This window comes from Nerophis ophidion, linkage group LG23 (genome assembly GCF_033978795.1).
Source record: "Nerophis ophidion isolate RoL-2023_Sa linkage group LG23, RoL_Noph_v1.0, whole genome shotgun sequence".
In the NCBI taxonomy this organism is placed as follows: Eukaryota; Metazoa; Chordata; class Actinopteri; order Syngnathiformes; family Syngnathidae; genus Nerophis; species Nerophis ophidion.
The window spans coordinates 38,436,688-38,462,269 of record NC_084633.1 but is presented as its reverse complement, the minus strand read 5'-3'; the positions used below and the strand labels follow the sequence as shown (position 1 = coordinate 38,462,269).

The 25,582-nt window shown below is 38.3% G+C and overlaps 1 protein-coding gene across 1 annotated transcript in view; it reads right to left on the bottom strand.

Annotated features, from left to right (window-relative positions):
- The window catches only part of ypel3 (yippee-like 3), a 25,990-nt gene extending 2,139 nt beyond the window's left edge, over positions 1–23,851 (bottom strand). The window contains exons 1-4 of the mRNA XM_061884456.1: positions 23,519–23,851; positions 11,376–11,494; positions 2,736–2,779; positions 371–479 (exon numbers count right to left, since the gene is read on the bottom strand). Of these exons, the coding sequence (XP_061740440.1) occupies positions 371–479; positions 2,736–2,779; positions 11,376–11,492 (270 nt within the window). The 5' untranslated portion in view covers positions 11,493–11,494; positions 23,519–23,851. The remainder of the gene's footprint in view (positions 1–370; positions 480–2,735; positions 2,780–11,375; positions 11,495–23,518) is intronic.
- Between the last annotated feature and the right edge of the window lie 1,731 nt (positions 23,852–25,582).

The window sequence follows — 25,582 nt, the reverse complement described above, 5'->3', positions numbered from 1 at the left end:
CATTTGCCCACCCCTAATATATATATAAATGTTCTCATACATCCAGGCCAAATGTCTTCCAAGACCAACATCAGTCCAATAAATGCTCTGAGATAGCAAATTAAGAACTAAGACCAGGGCTGGGCGATACGGAAGACATCATGATATCAGTGTTTGATACCTGTCCACATCAATGAACATGACAAACTGTGGGTGGTGCAGCGTAAAGTGGGCGGTGCTGTGAATTGTGGGCGGTGCTGTGTATTGTGGGCAGTGCAGCATATGACTAGTTCTACTGAAGGTTGAGTAATAAAATGTACTTACATATGACTAACATGCTAACCTACATATTTCCATCCCAGGCTACATATATACTGTATTTGGTACCTACATATTTCCATCCCAGGGTGGTGTGACAGTTCTCACAGTAGATATCAGACACTGCATGAAGACCTGTGAGCAGCAGTCTCTCCTCTGCAGGACCACAGCCGATGTTCACCCTGAAGCATTATCAACATCATCACCATCATCATCACTATCATCACTATCATGCACGCATTGCTACAACTTCCTGTGTCAGCCACAGCAGTTCAGTCAAAGACATGATGATGAAACTATTATTAATCCGGGGAGCCACGCCCACCCTGTGATTGCACAATCCGGGTAGCCACGCCCTCCCTGTGATTGCACAATCCGGGTAGCCACGCCCTCCCTGTGATTGCACAATCCGGGTAGCCACGCCCTCCCTGTGATTGCACAATCCGGGTAGCCACGCCCTCCCTGTGATTGCACAATCCGGGTAGCCACGCCCTCCCTGTGATTGCACAATCCGGGTAGCCACGCCCTCCCTGTGATTGCACAATCCGGGTAGCCACGCCCTCCCTGTGATTGCACAATCCGGGTAGCCACGCCCTCCCTGTGATTGCCCAATCCGGGTAGCCACGCCCTCCCTGTGATTGCACAATCCGGGTAGCCACGCCCTCCCTGTGATTTCCCAATCCGGGTAGCCACGCCCTCCCTGTGACTGCCCAATCCGGGTAGCCACGCCCTCCCTGTGATTGCCTAATCCGGGTAGCCACGCCCTCCCGGTGATTGCCCAATCCGGGTAGCCACGCCCTCCCTGTGATTGCCCAATCCGGGTAGCCACGCCCTCCCTGTGATTGGACAATCCGGGTAGCCACGCCCTCCCTGTGATTGCACAATCCGGGTAGCCACGCCCTCCCTGTGATTGCCCAATCCGGGTAGCCACGCCCTCCCTGTGATTGCCCAATCCGGGTAGCCACGCCCTCCCTGTGATTGCCCAATCCAGGTAGCCACGCCCTCCCTGTGATTGGACAATCCGGGTAGCCACGCCCTCCCTGTGATTGCACAATCCGGGTAGCCACGCCCTCCCTGTGATTGCACAATCCGAGTAGCCACGCCCTCCCTGTGATTGCACAATCCGGGTAGCCACGCCCTCCCTGTGATTGCACAATCCGAGTAGCCACGCCCTCCCTGTGATTGCACAATCCGAGTAGCCACGCCCTCCCTGTGATTGCACAATCCGGGTAGCCACGCCCTCCCTGTGATTGCACAATCCAGGGAGCCACGCCCACCCTGTGATTGCACCATTGTTTGCCAGCGTGTGGTTAATATAATGATGCATTATGCCATGTGAGTGACATCATTATTGTTCTTTAATACACGTCAGATCAATGTTATACTGTCTACATGCACCTTTTGACAAACAAAGGCGCATGTAGACAGTATGCCAGCAACTTGAGGGTTGCAGGTTAGATCCCTGCTTCCACCATCATAGTCACTGCCGTTGTGTCCTTGGGCAAAACACTTTACCTACCTGCTCCCAGTGCCACCCACACTGCTTTAAAAAGTAAAATAAAATAAAATATATATATTGGGTTTCACTATGTGAAGCGCTTTAAGTCACTAGAGAAAAAGCGCTATATAAATATAATTCACTTCACTTCACTCTTTTACTATGAAGCCACGCTGTTGTAACACCTGGCTTGGCATTGTCTTGCTGTAATAAGCAGGGGCGTCCATGATAACGTTGCTTGGATGGCAACATATGTTGCTCCAAAAGCTGTATGTACCTTTCAGCATTAATGGTGCCTTCACAGATGTGTAAGTTACCCATGCCTTGGGAACTAATACACCCCCATACCATCACACATGCTGGCTTTTCAACTTTAACCTTAGAACAGTCCGGATAGTTCTCTTGCTATTTGGTCCGGAGGACACAATATCCACAGTTTCCAAAACCAACTTGAAATGTGGACTCGTCAGACCACAGAACACTTTTCCACTTTGCATCAGTCCATCTTAGATGATCTCGGGTCCAGTGAAGTGTTTCCGGGTGTTGTTGATAAAAGGCTTTGGCTTTGCATAGTAGAGTTTTAACTTGCACTTACAGATGTAGCGACCAATTGTAGTTACTGACAGTGGTTTTCTAAGATGTTCCTGAGCCCATGTGGTGATATTCTTTACACACTGATGTCGCTTTTTGATGCAGTAGCGCTATTCAATTGAATATAAGTTGAAAAGGATTTGTTGTATTCTCTTTTTATTTACCTTTTACACAACCTGACAACTTCACTGCTTTTGTAGTTTGTGTATATTTGCTCAGTGGGAAATGGTGCAAACAACCCCTGGACTTATTCCATAATAATATTCTGGATGAACACAGGGTGTAGTCAGATGACTTGTGTAAACAAGATGATTAGTTTGAAGAAGAAGAAGAAATAGAAATGACTCACACAGAGTTGAAGAGGTACGCCCGGCCTTGACTTCCTTGGAAAGACTGTGGGAGGAAACAAACGCAACATGCTAGTTATTGCACTGCTTCCATTTACAAACCCCTCTATTACAGCGTGACCTCCATTTACAAACCCCTCTATTACAGCGTGACCTCCATTTACAAACCCCTCTATTACAGCGTGACCTCCATTTACAACCCCCTCTATTACAGCGTGACCTCCATTTAAAAACCCCTCTATTACAGCGTGACCTCCATTTACAAACCCCTCTATTACAGCGTGGCCTTCATTTACAAACCCCTCTATTACAGCGTGACCTCCATTTACAAACCCCTCTATTACAGCGTGACCTCCATTTACAAACCCCTCTATTACAGCGTGACCTCCATTTACAAACCCCTCTATTACAGCGTGACCTCCATTTACAAACCCCTCTATTACAGCGTGACCTCCATTTACAACCCCCTCTATTACAGCGTGACCTCCATTTACAAACCCCTCTATTACAGCGTGACCTCCATTTACAAACCCCTCTATTACAGCGTGACCTCCATTTACAAACCCCTCTATTACAGCGTGACCTCCATTTACAAACCCCTCTATTACAGCGTGACCTCCATTTACAAACCCCTCTATTACAGCGTGACCTCCATTTACAAACCCCTCTATTACAGCGTGACCTCCATTTACAAACCCCTCTATTACAGCGTGACCTTCATTTACAAACCCCTCTATTACAGCATGACCTCCATTTACAAACCCCTCTATTACAGCGTGACCTCTATTTACAAACCCCTCTATTACAGCGTGACCTCTATTTACAAACCCCTCTAATACAGCGTGACCTCCATTTACAAACCCCTCTATTACAGCGTGACCTCCATTTTCAAACCCCTCTATTACAGCGTGACCTCCATTTTCAAACCCCTCTATAACAGCGTGACCTCCATTTACAAACCCTTTTATTACAGCGTGACCTCCATTTACAAACCCCCCTATTACAGCGTGACCTCCATTTACAAACCCCTCTATAACAGCGTGACCTCCATTTACAAACCCCTCTATTACAGCGTGACCTCCATTTACAAACCCCTCTATTACAGCGTGACCTCCATTTTCAAACCCCTCTATTACAGCGTGACCTCCATTTACAAACCCCTCTATTACAGCGTGACCTTCATTTACAAACCACTCTATTACAGCGTGACCTCCATTTACAAACCACTCTATTACAGCGTGACCTCCATTTACAAACCCCTCTATTACAGCGTGACCTCCATTTACAAACCACTCTATTACAGCGTGACCTCCATTTACAAACCCCTCTATTACAGCGTGACCTCCATTTACAAACCCCTCTATTACAGCGTGACCTCCATTTACAAACCCCTCTATTACAGCGTGACCTCCATTTACAAACCCCTCTATTACAGCGTGACCTCCATTTACAAACCCCTCTATTACAGCGTGACCTCCATTTACAGACCCTTCTATTACAGCGTGACCTCCATTTACAAACTCCTCTATTACAGCGTGACCTCCATTTACAAACCCCTCTATTACAGCGTGACCTCCATTTACAAATCCCTCTATTACAGCGTGACCTCCATTTACAAACCCCTCCATTACAGCGTGACCTCCATTTACAAACCCCTCTATTACAGCGTGACCTCCTTTTACAAACCCCTCTATTACAGCGTGACCTCCATTTACAAACCCCTCTATTACAACGTGACCTCCATTTACAAACCACTCTATTACAGCGTGACCTCCATTTACAAACCCCTCTATTACAGCGTGACCTCCATTTACAAACCCCTCTATTACAGCGTGACCTCCATTTACAAACCCCTCTATTACAGCGTGACCTCCATTTACAAACCACTCTATTACAGCGTGACCTCCATTTACAAACCCCTATATTAAAAAGGTTTCCCTTTAGGGGACCTGTTTTTTGTCCCCATACCGCCAGCAATCTCCTAAAGGTGACTATGTAAACAGAGCAACGTCCCCATTAAGTAAGCATTGCCACAACACACACATACGCACACACACACACACACACCCTCCCCTTCTCCACTTCTGTCAATTCCATTAACATGGGCTCTTTGCCCATGTTAATGGAAGTGGATTTTACTTTCTAAAATGTTTACTATTGTAACAATACGGTTGTTAAAGTGAAGGATTTTGGTGATTTCTAATTGTTTGTGAGGGCACCAAAGGGACCTCTGTGTGTGCGCCCGTGTTGGCAGAGCAGCGCATACAACAGGGTGGTTCAGCTTGCTGTTGTTGTTTAGACTTGTTATTAAATAGAAAGAATATGCATGTTTTGTTAGTTTGCTATACAGTACTATATAGTACTATTATACAGAAAAAATAAACAACAACTAATAAGCAAGAAAAAATATCTTAATCTATATCTGGATACATAAAGTATAAATAAAACTAGAAAAACAAATACAACATTATAAAAATGTGAATGCTGTGGCAGTTGTTGTGGGTTGAAAATGTTTTAATGCCTTCGACCGGAAGTAGAAATGTCCATAGCGCTTATACTCGCATGGATTCTTCAATCATCACTCCAAGCAACGTTTGGAAGTTTTACAATATAACTAAAACTATTCTTACTTACTAAAGCGTCCCATGTGTGTTGTGTGTAGGAGTGTTTTCATGCATATTTGCACCTGCTATCGCAATGCAATCAAGCTAGCATCGTTAGATAACACAGGTTTAACAGTGTCTGTGTTAGTATTATTAACTTACAACAACATTCTTTTTATGTTGTTTCAGTTAAACAAATTCCTCAGTAAATTCACCAAAATATCACCATGGAGTTATTCCGTCTGTTTAGCTGATTTTAGAGCTAGCTTGCGCAGCTCGTGACGTCTGTTTTGTTGGATCAGCCCTTTTACTGCCATGTTACACACACTGTTCGTAAACAATGAAGGGGAATAAATGCTACTGTGCAAATAAGCCATTTCACAACGTATATATCTTTATATATACAATCCACGGGAAGCCACGCCCACCCTGTGAATTTATATATGCGGCTAATATATGGAAAAAAATGATTTTCTTCTAAAATGTAGTGGGTGTGGTTCGTACACCGCTGCGCTCTATAGTCCAGGAAATACGGTAATCGGTTCTTTCTCTGCCGATACGCCAACCCCATGGAACTTAACTTAGTATGATAATTGTACTGTATGTGTGTAATCCTGCTTCTATACTGTAGTACACACAACTCTTGGGATTTACCCCTTCTCTCATCTTACTATTTACCCCATTCTTGATTCATTATACTCTTGAGCAGCTAGTTAACTATTTACACATAACTAATACAATTGTTTATTAATATTCATGTTTATTAACATTAGATCCTCAACACTTTATGTATGATGATACTTATTTACACATAACTAATAGAATGTTTATGTTTATTAACATTAGATCCTCAACACTTTATGTATGATACTTATTTACACATAACTAATAGAATGTTTATAAATGTTCATGTTTATTAACATTAGATCCTAATAACACCTTATGTATGAAACCTATTTACACATAAATATGTTTATTAATGTTCATGTTTATTAACTTTAGATCCTCCCAACACCTTATGTATGAGGATACTTATTTACACACAATAGAATGTTTATTAATGTTCATGTTTACAACACTTTATGTATGATGATACTTATCCACACATAACTAATAGAATGTTTATTAATGTTCATCTTTATTAACATTAGATCCTCAACACTATGTATGATGATACTTATTTACACATAACTAATAGAATGTTTATTAATGTTCATGTTTATTAACATTAGATCCTCAACACTATGTATGATGATACTTATTTACACATAACTAATAGAATGTTTATGTTTATTAACATTAGATCCTCAACACTTTATGTATGATGGTACTTATTTACACATAAATATTAGAATGTCTATTAATGTTCATTTTTATTAACATTACATCCTAACAACACCTTATGTATGAGGATACTTATTTACACATAATAGAACGTTTATTAATGTTCATGTTTACAACACTTGATGTATGATGATACTTATTTACACATATATTATAATGTTTATTTATGTTCATGTTTATTAACATTGGATCCTTACAATTAATTATGTATGATACTTATTTACACATAACTAATAGAATGTTTATTAATATTCATGTTTATTAACATTAGATCCTCAACACTTTATGTATGATACTTATTTACACATAACTAATAGAATGTTTATTAATGTTCATGTTTATCAACATTAGATCTTCAACACTTTATGTATGATGATACTTATTTACACATAACTAATACAATGTTTATTAATATTCATGTTGATTAACATTAGATCCTCAACACTTTATGTATGATGGTACTTATTTACACATAAATATTAGAATGTCTATTTATGTTCATGTTTATTGACATTAGATCCTAACAACACCTTATGTATGATACCTATTCACACATAAATATGTTTATTATTGTTCATATTTATTAACATTAGATCCTCACAACACCTTATGTATGAGGATACTTATTTACACATAATAGAATCTTTATTAATGTTCATGTTTACAACACTTGATGTATGATGATACTTATTTACACATAATATTATGTTTATTTATGTTCATGTTTATTAACATTGGATCCTTACAATGAATTATGTATGTAAATGTAAATGTGTTGTACTTGTATAGCGCTTTTCTACCTTCAAGGTACTCAAAGCGCTTTGACACTACTTCCACATTCACCCATTCACACACACATTCACACACTGATGGAGGGAGCTGCCATGCAAGGCCCTAACCAGCACCCATCAGGAGCAAGGGTGAAGTGTCTTGCTCAGGACACAACGGACGTGACGAGGTTGGTACCAGGTGGGAATTGAACCAGGGACTCTCGGATTGCGCACGGCCACTCTTCCACTGCGCCACGCATAAATATTAGAATAAATATTAGAATGTCTATCAATGTTTATGTTTAGTAACATTATATCCTTACAACACTTTATGTATGATACTTATGTACACATAAATGATATCAGAGTCCATCATTGAACTTAATGACCAGCTGGTTTTTGCAGAAGTGTGAAGCACAAGTCTTGTTCTAGTCGATCAAAGTCTTGTCCTAGTCTATCAAGTCTTTTTCTAGTCCATCAAAGTCTTGTTGTAGTCTATTAAAGTCTTGTTGTAGTCTATCAAAGTCTTGTTCTAGTCTATTAAAGTCTTGTTGTAGTCTATTAAAGTCTTGTTGTAGTCTATTAAAGTCTTGTCCTAGTCTATCAAGTCTTGTCGTAGTCTATCAAAGTCTTGTTGTAGTCTATCAAGTCTTGTTGTAGTCTATCAAAGTCTTGTTGTAGTCTATCAAAGTCTTGTTCTAGTCTATTAAAGTCTTGTTGTAGTCTATTAAAGTCTTGTTGTAGTCTATTAAAGTCTTGTCCTAGTCTATCAAGTCTTGTCGTAGTCTATCAAAGTCTTGTTGTAGTCTATCAAGTCTTGTTGTAGTCTATCAAAGTCTTGTTCTAGTCCATCAAAGTCTTGTTCTAATCCATCAAAGTCTTGTTCTAATCTATTAAAGTCCTGTTGTAGTCTATTAAAGTCTTGTTGTAGTCTATCAAAGTCTTGTTCTAGTCCATCAAAGTCTTGTCCTAGTCTATCAAAGTCTTTTCCTAGTCTATCAAAGTCTTGTACTAGTCCATCAAAGTCTTGTTCTAGTTTATCAAAGTCTTGTCCTAGTCCATCAAAGTATTGTTCTAGTCTATCAAAGTCTTGTTGTAGTCTATCAAAGTCTTGTTGTAGTGTATCAAAGTCTTGTTGTAGTCTATTAAAGTCTTGTTGTAGTCTATTAAAGTCTTGTTGTAGTCTATTAAAGTCTTGTTGTAGTCTATTAAAGTCTTGTTGTAGTCTATTAAAGTCTTGTTCTAGTCTATCTAAGTCTTGTTCTAGTCTATCTAAGTCTTGTCCTAGTCCATCAAGTCTTGTTGTAGTCTATCAAAGTCTTGTTCTAGTCTATCAAAGTCTTGTTCTTGTCCATCAAAGTCTTGTTCTAGTCCATCAAAGTATTGTCCTAGTTTATCAAAGGCTTGTTCTAGTCCATCAAAGTCTTGTTCTAGTCCATCAAAGTCTTGTTCTAGTCCATCAAAGTCTTGTTCTAGTCCATCAAAGTCTTGTTGTAGGCTATTAAAGTCTTGTTGTAGTCTATTAAAGTCTTGTTCTAGTCCATCAAAGTCTTGTTGTAGTCTATTAGTCTTGTTGTAGTCTATTAAAGTCTTGTACTAGTCCATCAAAGTCTTGTTCTAGTCCATTAAAGTCTTGTTCTAGTCCATCAGTCTTGTTGTAGTCTATTAAAGTCTTGTCCTAGTCCATCAAAGTCTTGTTGTAGTCTATTAAAGTCTTGTTCTAGTCCATCAGTCTTGTTGTAGTCAAAGTCTTGTCCTAGTCCATCAAAGTCTTGTTGTAGTCAATTAAAGTCTTGTTCTAGTCCATCAAAGTCTTGTTCTAGTCCATCAAAGTCTTGTTCTAGTCCATCAAAGTCTTGTTCTAGTCTATTAAAGTCTTGTTCTAGTCCATCAAAGTCTTGTTGTAGTCCATTAAAGTCTTGTTGTAGTCTATTAAAGTCTTGTTCTAGTCTATCAAAGTCTTGTCCTAGTCTATCAAGTCTTGTTGTAGTCTATCAAAGTCTTGTTCTAGTCCATCAAAGTCTTATTGTAGTCCATCAAAGTCTTGTTCTAGTCCATCAAAGTCTTGTTCTAGTCCATCAAAGTCTTGTTCTAGTCCATCAAAGTCTTGTTGTAGTCTATCAAAGTCTTGTTGTAGTCTATTAAAGTCTTGTTGTAGTCTATTAAAGTCTTGTTGTAGTCTATTAAAGTCTTGTTGTAGTCTATTAAAGTCAAGTCTTGTTCTAGTCCATCAAAGTCTTGTTGTAGTCTATTAAAGTCTTGTTGTAGTCTATTAAAGTCTTGTTGTAGTCTATTAAAGTCTTGTTCTAGTCCATCAAAGTCTTGTTCTAGTCCATCAAAGTCTTGTTGTAGTTCATCAAAGTCTTGTTCTAGTCCATCAAAGACTTGTTCTAGTCCATCAAAGTCTTGTTGTAGTCTATCAAAGTCTTGTTGTAGTCTCATCTTAAAACTCATCTGTATACTCTAGCCTTTAAATAGACCTCCTTTTTAGACCAGTTGATCTGCCGCTTCTTTTCTTTTCTTTCTCCTATGTCCCCCCCTCCCTTGTGGAGGGGGTCCGGTCCGATGACCATGGATGAAGTACTGACTGTCCAGAGTCGAGACCCAGGATGGACCGCTCGTCGGGACCCAGGATGGACCGCTCGCCTGTATCGGTTGGGGACATCTCTACGCTGCTGATCCGCTTGAGATGGTTTCCTGTGGACGGGACTCTCACTGCTGTCTTGGAGCCACTATGGATTGAACTTTCACAGTATCATGTTAGACCCGCTCGACATCCATTGCTTTCGGTCCCCTAGAGGGGGGGGGTTGCCCACATCTGAGGTCCTCTCCAAGGTTTCTCATAGTCAGCATTGTCGCTGGCGTCCCACTGAATGTGAATTCTCCCTGCCCACTGGGTGTGAGTTTTCCTTGCCCTTTTGTGGGTTCTTCCGAGGATGTTGTAGTCGTAATGATTTGTGCAGTCCTTTGAGACATTTGTGATTTGGGGCTATATAAATAAACATTGATTGATTGATTGATTGATATTAAAGTCTTGTTGTAGTCTATTAAAGTCTTGTTGTAGTCTATTAAAGTCAAGTCTTGTTCTAGTCCATCAAAGTCTTGTTGTAGTCTATTAAAGTCTTGTTGTAGTCTATTAAAGTCTTGTTGTAGTCTATTAAAGTCTTGTTCTAGTCTATTAAAGTCTTGCTCTAGTCCATCAAAGCCTTGTTCTAGTCCATCAAAGTCTTGTTGTAGTCTATTAAAGTATTGTTGTAGTCTTTTAAAGTCAAGTCTTGTTCTAGTCCATCAAAGTCTTGTTGTAGTCTATTAAAGTCTTGTTGTAGTCTATTAAAGTCTTGTTGTAGTCTATTAAAGTATTGTTGTAGTCTATTAAAGTCAAGTCTTGTTCTAGTCCATCAAAGTCTTGTAGTAGTCTATTAAAGTCTTGTTGTAGTCCATCAAAGTCTTGTTGTAGTCTATTAAAGTCTTGTTGTAGTCTATTAAAGTCTTGTTCTAGTCCATCAAAGTCTTGTTCTAGTCCATCAAAGTCTGGTTCTAGTCTATCAAAGTCTGGTTCTAGTCTATGAAAGAGCATTTCAAAGTGGAACCTCTTCTGGTATGAGTTCCAAGTATTTTGAGTAAGGGGACCTTTGCCTTGCCTTGGGATGATGCAAGATGCAAGATGCAAGATGGAGTGTGGTGATTGTGTTGGCAGCAGTCAGTCAGTCCCCAGTGTGTGTGTGTGTGTGTGTGTGTGTGTGTGTGTGTGTGTAGTTGTGCAAATAAACCTAAAGCTAGACCTAGCTGATGACTTCATCTTGCCGCTGATGAAATAAGGAGGGGGGACAGAGCCCAGGTCTTGAGGAGGATTAATAAAGCTCAGAGCTTCTAGAAAGATGTCAACAAGTCAAGAGGAGGAAGCTCCTCCACCCTGTCAGCTGACCTTGGAGATGAGGTCATCATGGTTGGCCAGGTGTGCGCGGCAGTGCACGCAACTGTAGCGCCGGTGGCAGGAGTCCAGGTAGGCCTGGAAGGTCTTGGCCTTGCTCAGCTTCACCATCGCTGAGGAGAGAGAGAGACACAGAGAGAGAGAGAGAGAAGTTAAACATACCACACGCTTTCTTACCCACTCACACTATCTACACTACACACATACATACTAGTTACTCTGTACTAGTACTACTTTCTTACCCACTCACACTATCTACACTACACACATACATACTAGTTACTCTGTACTAGTACTACTTTCTTACCCACTCACACTATCTACACACATACATACTAGTTACTCTGTACTAGTACTACTTTCTTACCCACTCACACTATCTACACACAAACATACTAGTTACTCTGTACTAGTACTACTTTCTTACCCACTCACACTATCTACACACATACATACTAGTTACTCTGTACTAGTACTACTTTCTTACCCACTCACACTATCTACACACAAACATACTAGTTACTCTGTACTAGTACTACTTTCTTACCCACTCACACTATGTACTACTTCTACTCTACACACATACATACTAGTTACTCTGTACTAGTACTACTTTCTTACCCACTCACACTATCTACTACTTCTACTCTACACACATACATACTAGTTACTCTGTACTAGTACTACTTTTATACCCACTCACACTATGTACTACTTCTACACTACACACACACATACATACTAGTTACTCTGTACTAGTACTACTTTCTTACCCACTCACATTATCTACACACAAACATACTAGTTACTCTGTACTAGTACTACTTTCTTACCCACTCACACTATCTACTACTTCTACTCTACACACATACATACTAGTTACTCTGTACTAGTACTACTTTTATACCCACTCACACTATGTACTACTTCTACACTACACACATATATACATACTAGTTACTCTGTACTAGTACTACTTTCTTACCCACTCACACTATCTACACACATACATACTAGTTGCTCTGTACTAGTACTACTTTCTTACCCACTCACACTATCTACACACATACATACTAGTTACTCTGTACTAGTACTACTTTCTTACCCACTCACACTATCTACACACATACATACTAGTTACTCTGTACTAGTACTACTTTTATACCCACTCACACTATCTACACACACACACATACATACTAGTTACTCTGTACTAGTACTACTTTCTTACCCACTCACACTATCTACACACACACATACTAGTTACTCTGTACTAGTACTACTTTCTTACCCACTCCCACTATCTACACACACACACAAACATACTAGTTACTCTGTACTAGTGCTACTTTCTTACCCACTCCCACTATCTACACACATACATACTAGTTACTCTGTACTAGTACTACTTTCTTACCCACTCCCACTATCTACACACATACATACTAGTTACTCTGTACTAGTACTACTTTCTTACCCACTCCCACTATCTACACACACACACAAACATACTAGTTACTCTGTACTAGTGCTACTTTCTTACCCACTCCCACTATCTACACACATACATACTAGTTACTCTGTACTAGTACTACTTTCTTACCCACTCCCACTATCTACACACAAACATACTAGTTACTCTGTACTAGTACTACTTTCTTACCCACTCCCACTATCTACACACACACACAAACATACTAGTTACTCTGTACTAGTGCTACTTTCTTACCCACTCCCACTATCTACACACAAACATACTAGTTACTCTGTACTAGTACTACTTTCTTACCCACTCCCACTATCTACACACACACACAAACATACTAGTTACTCTGTACTAGTGCTACTTTCTTACCCACTCCCACTATCTACACACATACATACTAGTTACTCTGTACTAGTACTACTTTCTTACCCACTCCCACTATCTACACACAAACATACTAGTTACTCTGTACTAGTACTACTTTCTTACCCACTCCCACTATCTACACACACACACAAACATACTAGTTACTCTGTACTAGTGCTACTTTCTTACCCACTCCCACTATCTACACACATACATACTAGTTACTCTGTACTAGTACTACTTTCTTACCCACTCCCACTATCTACACACATACATACTAGTTACTCTGTACTAGTACTACTTTCTTACCCACTCACACTATCTACACACAAACATACTAGTTACTCTGTACTAGTACTACTTTCTCACCCACTCACACTATCTACACACAAACATACTAGTTACTCTGTACTAGTACTACTTTCTCACCCACTCACACTATCTACACACATACATACCAGTTACTCTGTACTAGTACTACTTTCTTACCCACTCACACTATCTACACACAAACATACTAGTTACTCTGTACTAGTACTACTTTCTCACCCACTCACACTATCTACACACATACATACCAGTTACTCTGTACTAGTACTACTTTCTCACCCACTCACACTATCTACACACAAACATACTAGTTACTCTGTACTAGTACTACTTTCTCACCCCCTCACACTATCTACACACATACATACCAGTTACTCTGTACTAGTACTACTTTCTTACCCACTCACACTATCTACACACATACATACTAGTTACTCTGTACTAGTACTACTTTCTTACCCACTCACACTATGTACTACTTCTACACTACACACATACATACTAGTTACTCTGTACTAGTACTACTTTCTTACCCACTCACACTATGTACTACTTCTACACTACACACATACATACTAGTTACTCTGTACTAGTACTACTTTCTTACCCACTCACACTATGTACTACTTCTACGCTACACACATACAAGTAACTCTGTACGACAAACCCCGTTTCCATATGAGTTGGGAAATTGTGTTAGATGTAAATATAAACAGAATACAATGATTTGCAAATCCTTTTCAACCCATATTCAGTTGAATATGCTACAAAGACAACATATTTGATGTTCAAACTCATAAACTTTATTTTTTTTTTGCAAATAATCATTAACTTTAGAATTTGATGCCAGCAACACGTGACAAAGAAGTTGGGAAAGGTGGCAATAAATACTGACAAAGTTGAGGAATGCTCATCAAACACTTATTTGGAACATCCCACAGGTGTGCAGGCTAATTGGGAACAGGTGGGTGCCATGATTGGCTATAAAAACAGCTTCCCAAAAAAATGCTCAGTCTTTCACAAGAAAAGATGGGGCGAGGTACACCCCTTTGTCCACAACTGCGTGAGCAAATAGTCAAACAGTTTAAGAACAACATTTCTTAAAGTGCAATTGCAAGAAATTTAGGGATTTCAACATCCATGCTCCATAATATCATCAAAAGGTTCAGAGAATCTAGATAAATCACTCCACGTAAGCGGCATGGCCAGAGATCAACATTGAATGACCGTGACCTTCCATCCCTCAGACGGCACTGTATCAAAAACCCACATCAATCTCTAAAGGATATCACCACATGGGCTCAGGAACACTTCAGAAAACCACTATCACTAAATACAGTTTGTCGCTACATCTGTAAGTGTAAGTTAAAGCTCTACTTTGCAAAGTGAAAGCCATTTATCAACAACATCCAGAAACGCCGATGGCTTCTCTGGGCCCGAGATAATCTAAGATGGATTGATGCAAAGTGGAGAAGTGTTCTGAAGAGTCCACATTTCAAATTGTTTTTGGAAATATTCCACATCGTGTCATCCGGACCAAAGGGGAAGCGAACCATCCAGACTGTTATCGACGCAAAGTTGAAAAGCCAGCATGTGTGATGGTATGGGGGTGCATTAGTGCCCAAGGCATGGGTAACTTACGCATCTGTGAAGGCACCATTAATGCTGAAAGGTCCATACAGGTTTTGGAACAACATATGCTGCCATCTAAGTGCAGTCTTTTTCATGGACGCCCCTGCTTATTTCAACAAGAAAACGCCAAGCCACATTCAGCACGTCTTACAACAGCGTGGCTTCTTAAAAAATAGAGTGCGGGTACTTTCCTGGCCCGCCTGCAGTCCAGACCTGTCTCCAATCGAAAATGTGTTGCGCATTATAAAGCGTAAAATACGACAGCGGAGACCCCGGACTGTTGAAGGATTGAAGCTCTACATAAAACAAGAATGGGAAAGAATTTCACTTTCAAAGCTTCAACAATTAGTTTCCTCAGTTCCCAAACGTTTATTGAGTGTTGTTAAAAGAAAAGGTGATGTAACACAGTGGTGAACATGCCCTTTCCCAACTACTTTGGCACATGTTGCAGCCATGAAATTCTGAGTTAATCATTATTTGCAAAAAAAAAATAAAGTTTATGAGTTTGAACATCAAATATGTTGTTTTTGTAGTGCATTCAACTGAATATGGGTTGAAAAGGATTTGCATATCATTTTTTTCTGTTTTTATTTGCATCTAACACAATTTTCCAACTCAAATGGAAACGGGGTTTGTACATACTAACTGTCGGGAGTTTTATGGTGGTTATGGTTATTAGCGTTTATGTGCATGCAGTACAAATACAAATACAAAAGAGTAACGTAATAACGCATGGACATGGCGGTTAAATTTAATGTGTTGTTTGGTTAATTGACTTACTGAATATAAGCCGAGGCTTAATTAACAGTAATTGAACAAATATTATTATTCCATTGACAAAATAATAGGTGGCAAAATATGTTACTGCATATGCCAGCAGACTTATTTGTTTGTTTACTTACTACTAAAAGACAAGTTGCCTAGTATGTTCAACATTTTATTTAAGGACTCAATTGTTATCTAAATGCAGTAAGAAACATGTTTAATGTATCACATCATTTTATGTTAGAATAATGACATTTTTTTTATGGTTCCCTTTATTTTGAAAAGTATGGAAATACATTTTGGTACCGGTACCAAAATATCGATACCGGAAAAACACTAGTCTGAGTGAATCTAACATCAGTCAACAACGTTAAAATAACATCTTAATGTGGTATTGAACATGTGGAAAAGCTGCCGACGGTGTGTGTGTGTGTGTGTGGGGGGGGGGGGGGGGGGGTATAATTAGAAGCAGTAGAAGCATTTAAGTCTCATCTTAAAACTCATCTGTATACTCTAGCCTTTAAATAGACCTCCTTTTTAGACCAGTTGATCTGCCGCTTCTTTTCTTTCTCCTATGTCCCCCCCTCCCTTGTGGAGGGGGTCCGGTCCGATGACCATGGATGAAGTACTGACTGTCCAGAGTCGAGACCCAGGATGGACCGCTCGCCTGTATCGGTTGGGGACATCTCTACGCTGCTGATCCGCTTGAGATGGTTTCCTGTGGACGGGACTCTCACTGCTGTCTTGGAGCCACTATGGATTGAACTTTCACAGTATCATGTTAGACCCGCTCGACATCCATTGCTTTCGGTCCCCTAGAGGGGGGGGGTTGCCCACATCTGAGGTCCTCTCCAAGGTTTCTCATAGTCAGCATTGTCACTGGCGTCCCACTGAATGTGAATTCTCCCTGCCCCCTGGGTGTGAGTTTTCCTTGCCCTTTTGTGGGTTCTTCCGAGGATGTTGTAGTCGTAATGATTTGTGCAGTCCTTTGAGACATTTGTGATTTGGGGCTATATAAATAAACATTGATTGATTGATAATTACAACACTTTATGTACATATTTATATAATACTTACATATTTATATAATATGTAACTACAAGCTTCAGTCACAGACAGAGTCCCATTGCTTTTATGAGCGGTCGAGCGAGTCAAAAGCCGAAAAAAAAAAAGAAAAAAAATGTTTTTTAATTTTTAATTGTTTTTATTTATTTGTTGCGGCCGTAATTCTTTTGTGGCGGGCCACCACAAATAAATGAATGTATGGGAAACCCTGACCTTGTAGATTGTTACAGTAACAATAGGTTAAGTGACTGTTGTTCTTAGTAGTACATTAAAAAATAGTATTACAATATGTTTTATGTACAAGTGACTTTTCCTGTTTGAAAGGCATCGAGTGTTTAAATTAGGTCTGGGCGATATATGGAATATACTGGATATATGGCGGGTTTGTCTCTGTGCGATATAGGAATTGACTATATGGTGATATTGGAGTATATGTTCTCACGCAGTTGCTTTTAGCTGCAGGCATTACACTACATTGTTGTCTCTCCTTCTGACAGAGACGTAAAACGAGCGCACCTTTTTATATACGTCACATACGTTTACGCCCTCGCGGAGCAGAGAGGTAGCAGCATGACTAACGTTACCTGTGATGCTAGCAGAGTGGTGCGAGTGGTAATAGGAGAAAAAAAGACCATTTTCGGGTTCTGTCGGGACTCCCGACGACGTTTTGAGACATCTCCTACAACTACAGCACCAGTATTGTGCTAATGAAGCAAATCAATTTTTTGGAATTTTTGCATACGACATTTTAGCGAAAAAAAGTTTTTCAAAAATATGCATTTTCTGCCATTTTCGGGTTCTGTCGGAACTCCCGATGACGTTTTGAGACATCTCCTACAACTACAGCACCAGTATTGTGCTAATGAAGCAAATCCGTTTTTTTTTTATTTTAATACCTTTTTTAGCGAATTTTTCCCCCCAAAAATATGCATTTTCTGCCATTTTCGGGGTCTGTCGGGACTCCTGATGACGTTTTGAGACATCTCCTACAGCTACAGCACCAGTATTGTGCTGCTGAAGCAAATCCATTTTTTGGAATTTTTGCATACGACATTTTAGCGAAAATTTTTTTTTCAAAAATATGCATTTTCTGCCATTTTCGGGTTCTGTCGGGACTCCTGAAGACGTTTTGAGACATCTCCTACAGCTACAGCACCAGTATTGTGCTGCTGTAGCAAATCCGTTTTTTGGAATTTTTGCATACGACATTTTAGCGAAAAAAAGTTTTTCAAAAATATGCATTTTCGGGTTCTGTCGGGACTCCTGATGACGTTTTGAGACATCTCCTACAACTACAGCACCAGTATTGTGCTAATGACGCAAATCCGTTTTTTCAATTTGTTAAACTTTTTTTTAGCAAATTTTTTTCCCCAAAAAACATGCATTTCCTTCCATTTTCGGGTTCTGTCGGAACTCCCGATGACGTTTTGAGACATCTCCTACAACTACAGCACCTGTATTGTGTTTCTGAAGCAAATCCGTTTTTAAAAATTTTAATACCTTTTTTTTGCGAATATTTTCCCCCCAAAATATGCATTTTCTGCCATTTTCGGGTTCTGTCGGGACTCCTGACGACATTTTGAAACATATCCTACAGCTACAGCACCTGTATTGTGCTTCTGAAGTAATTACATTTTTTTGAATTTTTGCATACGACATTTTAGCGAAAAAAAGTTTTTCAAAAATATGCATTTTCTGCCATTTTCGGGTTCTGTCGGGACTCCTGAAGACGTTTTGAGACATCTCCTACAACTACAGCTCCAGTATTGTGCTAATGAAGCAAATCCGTTTTTTTTTTATTTTAATACCTTTTTTTAGCGAATTTTTCCCCCCAAAAATATGCATTTTCTGCCATTTGCGGGGTCTGTCGGGACTCCTGATGACGTTTTGAGACATCTCCTACAGCTACAGCACCAGTATTGTGCTGCTGAAGCAAATCCGTTTTTTGGAATTTTTGCATACGACATTTTAGCGAAAAAAAGTTTTTCAAAAATATGCATTTTCTGCCATTTTCGGGTTCTGTCGGGACTCCTGATGACGTTTTGAGACATCTCCTACAACTACAGCACCAGTATTGTGCTGCTGAAGCAAATCCGTTTTTTGGAATTTTTGCATACGACATTTTAGCGAAAAAAAGTTTTTCAAAAATATGCATTTTCTGCCATTTTCGGGTTCTGTCGGGACTCCTGAAGACGTTTTGAGACATCTCCTACAGCTACAGCACCAGTATTGTGCTGCTGTAGCAAATCCGTTTTTTGGAATTTTTGCATACGACATTTTAGCGAAAAAAAGTTTTTCAAAAATATGCATTTTCGGGTTCTGTCGGGACTCCTGAAGACGTTTTGAGACATCTCCTACAACTACAGCACCAGTATTGTGCTGCTGAAGCAAATCCGTTTTTTGGAATTTTTGCATACGACATTTTAGCGAAAAAAAGTTTTTCAAAAATATGCATTTTCTGCCATTTTCGGGTTCTGTCGGGACTCCTGAAGACGTTTTGAGACATCTCCTACAACTACAGCACCAGTATTGTGCTAATGAAGCAAATCCGTTTTATCAATTTGTAAAACTTTTTTTTAGCAAATTTTTTTCCCCAAAAAACATGCATTTTCTTCCATTTTCGGGTTCTGTCGGAACTCCCGATGACGTTTTGAGACATCTCCTACAACTAAAGCACCTGTATTGTGTTTCTGAAGCAAATTCGTTTTTTAAACATTTTAATACCTTTTTTTAGCAAATATTTTTCCCCAAAAATATGCATTTTCTGCCATTTTCAGGTTCTGTCAGGACTCCTGACGACATTTTGAAACATATCCTACAGCTGCAGCACCTGTATTGTGCTGCTGAAGTAAATACATTTTTTTAAATTTTTGCATAAGGGTCTCCCCCTTACCACATTTTAGCGAAAAAAAGTTTTTTAAAAATATGCATTTTCTGCCATTTTCGGGTTCTGTCGGGACTCCTGATGACGTTTTGAGACATCTCCTACAACTACAGCACCAGTATTGTGCTAATAAAGCAAATCCGTTTTTTCAATTTGTTAAACTTTTTTTTAGCAAATTTTTTTCCCCCAAAAACATGCATTTTCTTCCATTTTCGGGTTCTGTCGGGACTCCCGATGACGTTTTGAGACATCTCCTACAACTACAGCACCTGTATTGTGTTTCTGAAGCAAATCCGTTTTTAAAAATTTTAATACCTTTTTTTTGCGAATATTTTCCCCCAAAAATATGCATTTTCTGCCATTTTCGGGTTCTGTCGGGACTCCTGACGACATTTTGAAACATATCCTACAGCTACAGCACCTGTATTGTGCTGCTGAAGTAATTAAATTTTTTTGAATTTTTGCATACGACATTTTAGCGAGAAAAAGTTTTTCAAAAATATGCATTTTCTGCCATTTTCGGGTTCTGTCGGGACTCCTGATGACGTTCTGAGACATCTCCTACAGCTACAGCACCAGTGTTGTGTTTCTGAAGCAAATCCGTTTTTTGGAATTTTTCATAAGGGTCCTGAAAAAAAGGTTGAGATCCACTGCCCTAGGGTTTGATGGAACCCTGGTTAAGAACCACTGCTATAAGTGTAGGTGGAAGCATTCCTGAATTTTGGTCTTCTTTTTTAGTCGTCCCTTGGAGCATAGTCGTGTTGATGTTGAATTTAGGTGCTTGTTTTCTGTCAGAGTCCATTATCATCGTTGTTGTGGAAGCTGTGTAAACTTTCAATAAAATACTTTCTATTCTATTTAATATTTATCCAGAACATTGATGTCATTGACAACAAGTAGTCTTTATAGGACACAACATGCTAGTGTTTATAGGACCACACTGACAACAACATAAACATAACCCCCTCCCCATTGAATAAAAAAACAAATTTGTGTCTTTGCAAACCTTACAAAAGATCATTTTTCTAGTACAACTAACGAGAATACATATCTCCAGGCATTATTAGCCATTTTGCATGTCTTGTTTAGAAGTTATGTTTGAAAATATTTTTATTGCTTTTTCGCATTATCTCAGGATTCTAAGAACATTATAGTCATATTGAGTAAAAAAATACTTTTTGCATTCGCAAAATTTTAAAAAAGCATGTGTTCCGAGTAAAACTCCCAAAGATGCATTATTTCAGGCATTATTAGCCATTTTTCATGTGTGGTGTAGGAGTTATGTTTAAATAACTGTCATATTAAGTGTTACAGTGTACAGTCATATTGAGTAAAACCTAAATTTTGTATATGCAAATCATAGAAGAACAACTGTATTATAGTAAAACTCACATTTATTTAATATCACAGGCATTTTTAGACATTTTGCACGTTTGGATTAGGAATTATGTTGGCATACATTTTTATTGCTTTTTTCGCATTATCTCAGGATTCTAAGTACATTACTGTCAAATTTAGTTAAAAAAAATTACTTGTTTTTGCAAACCTTACCAAATGTTTTATTTCCAGGAAAACTCTCAAAGATACATTTCTTCAAGCATTATTAGACATTTTGCATTTGTACTTTTGGAGTTATGTTTCAAAATTGTCATTTTGAGTGTGATCAATATGAGGCCAGTAAAACCTATTTTTTGTATTTGTGAACCTTTCCAAAATAACTAATTCTGCTAAAACTCACATAAATTCAATATTACAGGGTTTTTTTTTTTAGAGAAATTTCATGTTTGGTTTTGGGGTTGTGATTATAAACCTTTCATATTTAGGATGACAGTTATACTGTTTTATTGAATAAAAAAACTAATTAGTGTCTTTGCAAACCTTACAAAAGATCATTTTTCTAGTACAACTAAGGAAAATACATATCTCCAGGCATTATTAGCCATTTTGCATGTGTGATGTAGGAGTTATGTTTAAATAACTGTCATATTAAGTGTTACAGTTTATAGTCATGAGTAAAACCTAAATTTTGTATATGCAAACCATAGAAGAACAACTGTATTATAGTAAAACTCACATTTATTTAATATCACAGGCATTTTTAGACATTTTGCACGTTTGGATTAGGAATTATGTTGGCACACATTTTTATTGCTTTTTTCGCATTATCTCAGGATTCTAAGTACATTACTGTCAAATTTAGTTTAAAAAAATTACTTGTTTTCGCAAACCTTACCAAATGTTTTTTTTTCCAGGAAAACTCTCAAAGATACATTTCTTCAGGCATTATTAGACATTTTGCATTTGTACTTTTGGAGTTATGTTTCAAAATTGTCATTTTGAGTGTGATCAATATGAGGCCAGTAAAAACTATTTTTTGTATTTGTGAACCTTTCCAAAATAACTAATTCCGCTAAAACTCACATAAATTCAATATTACAGTTTTTTTTTCGAGAAATTTCATGTTTGGTTTTGGGGTTGTGATTATAAACCTTTCATATTTAGGATGACAGTTATACTGTTATATTGAATGAAAAAACTAACTTGTGTCTTTGCAAACCTTACAAAAGATCATTTTTCTACTACAACTAACGAGAATACATATCTCCAGGCATTATTATTGGACGGCGTGGCGCAGTGGCAGAGTGGCCGTGCACAACCCGAGGGTCCCTGGTTCAAATCCCACCTAGTACCAACCTCGTCACGTCCGTTGTGTCCTGAGCAAGACACTTCACCCTTGCTCCTGATGGGTGCTGGTAAGCGCCTTGCATGGCAGCTCCCCCCATCGGTGTGTGAATGGGTAAATGTGGAAGTAGTGTCAAAGCGCTTTGAGTACCTTGAAGGTAGAAAAGCGCTATACAAGTACAACCCATTTATCATTTATTTTATTAGCCATTTTGCATGTGTTGTTTAGAAGTTATTGCTTTTTCGCATTATCTCAGGATTCTAAGAACATTATAGTCATATTGAGTAAAAAAATACGTTTTGCATTTGCAAGATTTAAAAAAGCATATGTTTTGAGTAAAACTCCCAAAGATGCATTATTTCAGGCATTATTAGCCATTTTTCATGTGTGGTGTAGGAGTTATGTTTAAATAACTGTCATATTGAGTGTTACAGTGTACAGTCATATTGAGTAAAACCTAAATTTTGTATATGCAAACCATAGAAGAACAACTGGAGTATAGTAAAACTCACATTTATTCAATATCACAGGCCTTTTTAGACATGTTGCGCGTTTGGATTAGGAATTATGTTGGAACACATAATTATCTCAGGATTGTAAGTACATTAATGTCAAATTTAGTAAAAAATTACCTGTTGTTTTTGCAACCCCCCCCGCCCCCCGCCCCCCGCCCTCGACAAGAGTTATGTTCGGGCACGTTCTCATCTTACTCCCAATAGTTATCTCAACTATAACCAATCGCCATGAATAATGATATTATCTGACAAACATGATATATATGTAACATATCTGACAAATAAGACGATATATTGACGCTAGCATTGCGGTAGTGAGCTAGCTAGCTGGTGTTAGCATGTTGGCTAGCAGGTAGTGCCATCAGCAGCACTCACCTGCCTGCCGCTGCAGCACTTTACACCATTACTCACCTGCCTGCCTGCCGCTGCAGTCGACACGCTCACTAGTCAACGTCGCCGACTAAAGGACGACAAAGACGAGAAGGAGGACGAGAAGAAGGACGATCTGGAGCTGCGTGCGCACAATAAAGACTTCCGCTGCCTGTGTAGTTTGGCGCGCTGCAGCCCCCACTAATAGTCCGCTCGCTGCTTGCCCAAAATGGGTCGAGATGAAGTGAACAAAACTGGCGGCTCGTCAGCTCAGCGAAGTGTTGAGTCTTTTTGTGGACGCAAACATGAAGTTTGTTGACGACGACACGCCACAGGGGAGTCTGCACCGCGTGGGAGGGCAAAACAAAGCAGCCGACCAATAGGAGCGGAGGACGGAGATGGGGAAGGTGGCTCGGCCAATCAGATCGCAGATGACGTCAGCGTGTTGCTGCACTCGTTTCGCACACTTCTCTGGTAATATAGCTTTTAAACACTTAAAACTATATCACTTTAGCACACTTTTCAAGTATTATTGCTTTTAAACATTTAAAACTATATCACTATAGCACACTTTTCAAGTATTATTGCTTTTAAACACTTAAAACTAAACAACTTTAGCACACTTCTCTAGTAATATAGCTTTTAAACACTTAAAATTATATCACTTTAGCACACTTTTCAAGTATTATTGCTTTTAAACATTTAAAACTATATCACTATAGCACACTTTTCAAGTATTATTGCTTTTAAACACTTAAAACTATACCACTTTAGCACACTTCTCTGTAATATAGCTTTTAAACACTTAAAATTATATCACTTTAGCACATTTTTCAAGTATTATTGCTTTTAAACATTTAAAACTATATCACTATAGCACAATTTTCAAGTATTATTGCTTTTAAACACTTAAAACTATATCACTTTAGCACACTTCTCTGTAATATAGCTTTTAAACACTTAAAACTATACAACTTTAGCACACTTCTCTAGTAACATTACTTTTAAACACTTAAAACTATACAGCTTTAGCACACTTCTCTAGTAATATTGCTTTTAAACACTTAAAACTATATCACTTTAGCACACTTCTCTAGTAATATTGCTTTTAAACACTTAAAACTATATCACTTTAGCACACTTTTCAAGTAATATTGCTTTAAAACACTTAAAACTATACACCTTTAGTACACTTCTCTAGTAATATTGCTTTTAAACACTTAAAACTATATCACTTTGGCACACTTTTCAAGTAATATTGCTTTTAAACACTTAAAATTATACAACTTTAGCACACTTCTCTAGTAATGTGCTAGATATTACTTTTCAAGTAATATTGCTTTTAAAAACTTAAACCCATACAACTTTAGCACACTTCTCTAGTAATATAGCTTCTAAACACTTAAAACTATACAGCTTTAGCACACTTCTCTAGTAATGTAGCTTTTAAACACTTAAAACTATAACACTTTAGCACACTGTTCAAGTAATATTGCTTTAAAACACTTAAAACTATACACCTTTAGTATACTTCTCTAGTAATATTGCTTTTAAACACTTAAAACTATATCACTTTGGCACACTTTTCAAGTAATATTGCTTTTAAACACTTAAAATTATACCACTTTAGCACACTTCTCTAGTAATATGCTAGATATTACTTTTCAAGTAATATTGCTTTTAAAAACTTAAACCCATACAACTTTAGCACACTTCTCTAGTAATATAGCTTCTAAACACTTAAAACTATACAACTTTAGCACACTTCTCTAGTAACATTGCTTTTAAACACTTAAAACTATACAGCTTTAGCACACTTCTCTAGTAATGTTGCTTTTAAAAACTTAAACCTATACAACTTTAGCACACTTCTCTAGTAATATAGCTTCCAAACACTTAAAATTATACAACTTTAGCACACTTCTCTAGTAATATTGCTTTTAAACACTTAAAACTATAGCACTTTAGCCCAATTTTCAGGTAATATTGCTTTTAAACACTTAAAACTATACACCTTTAGCACACTTCTCTAGTAATATTGCTTTTAAACACTTAAAACTATATCACTTTGGCACACGTTTCAAGTAATATTGCTTTTAAACACTT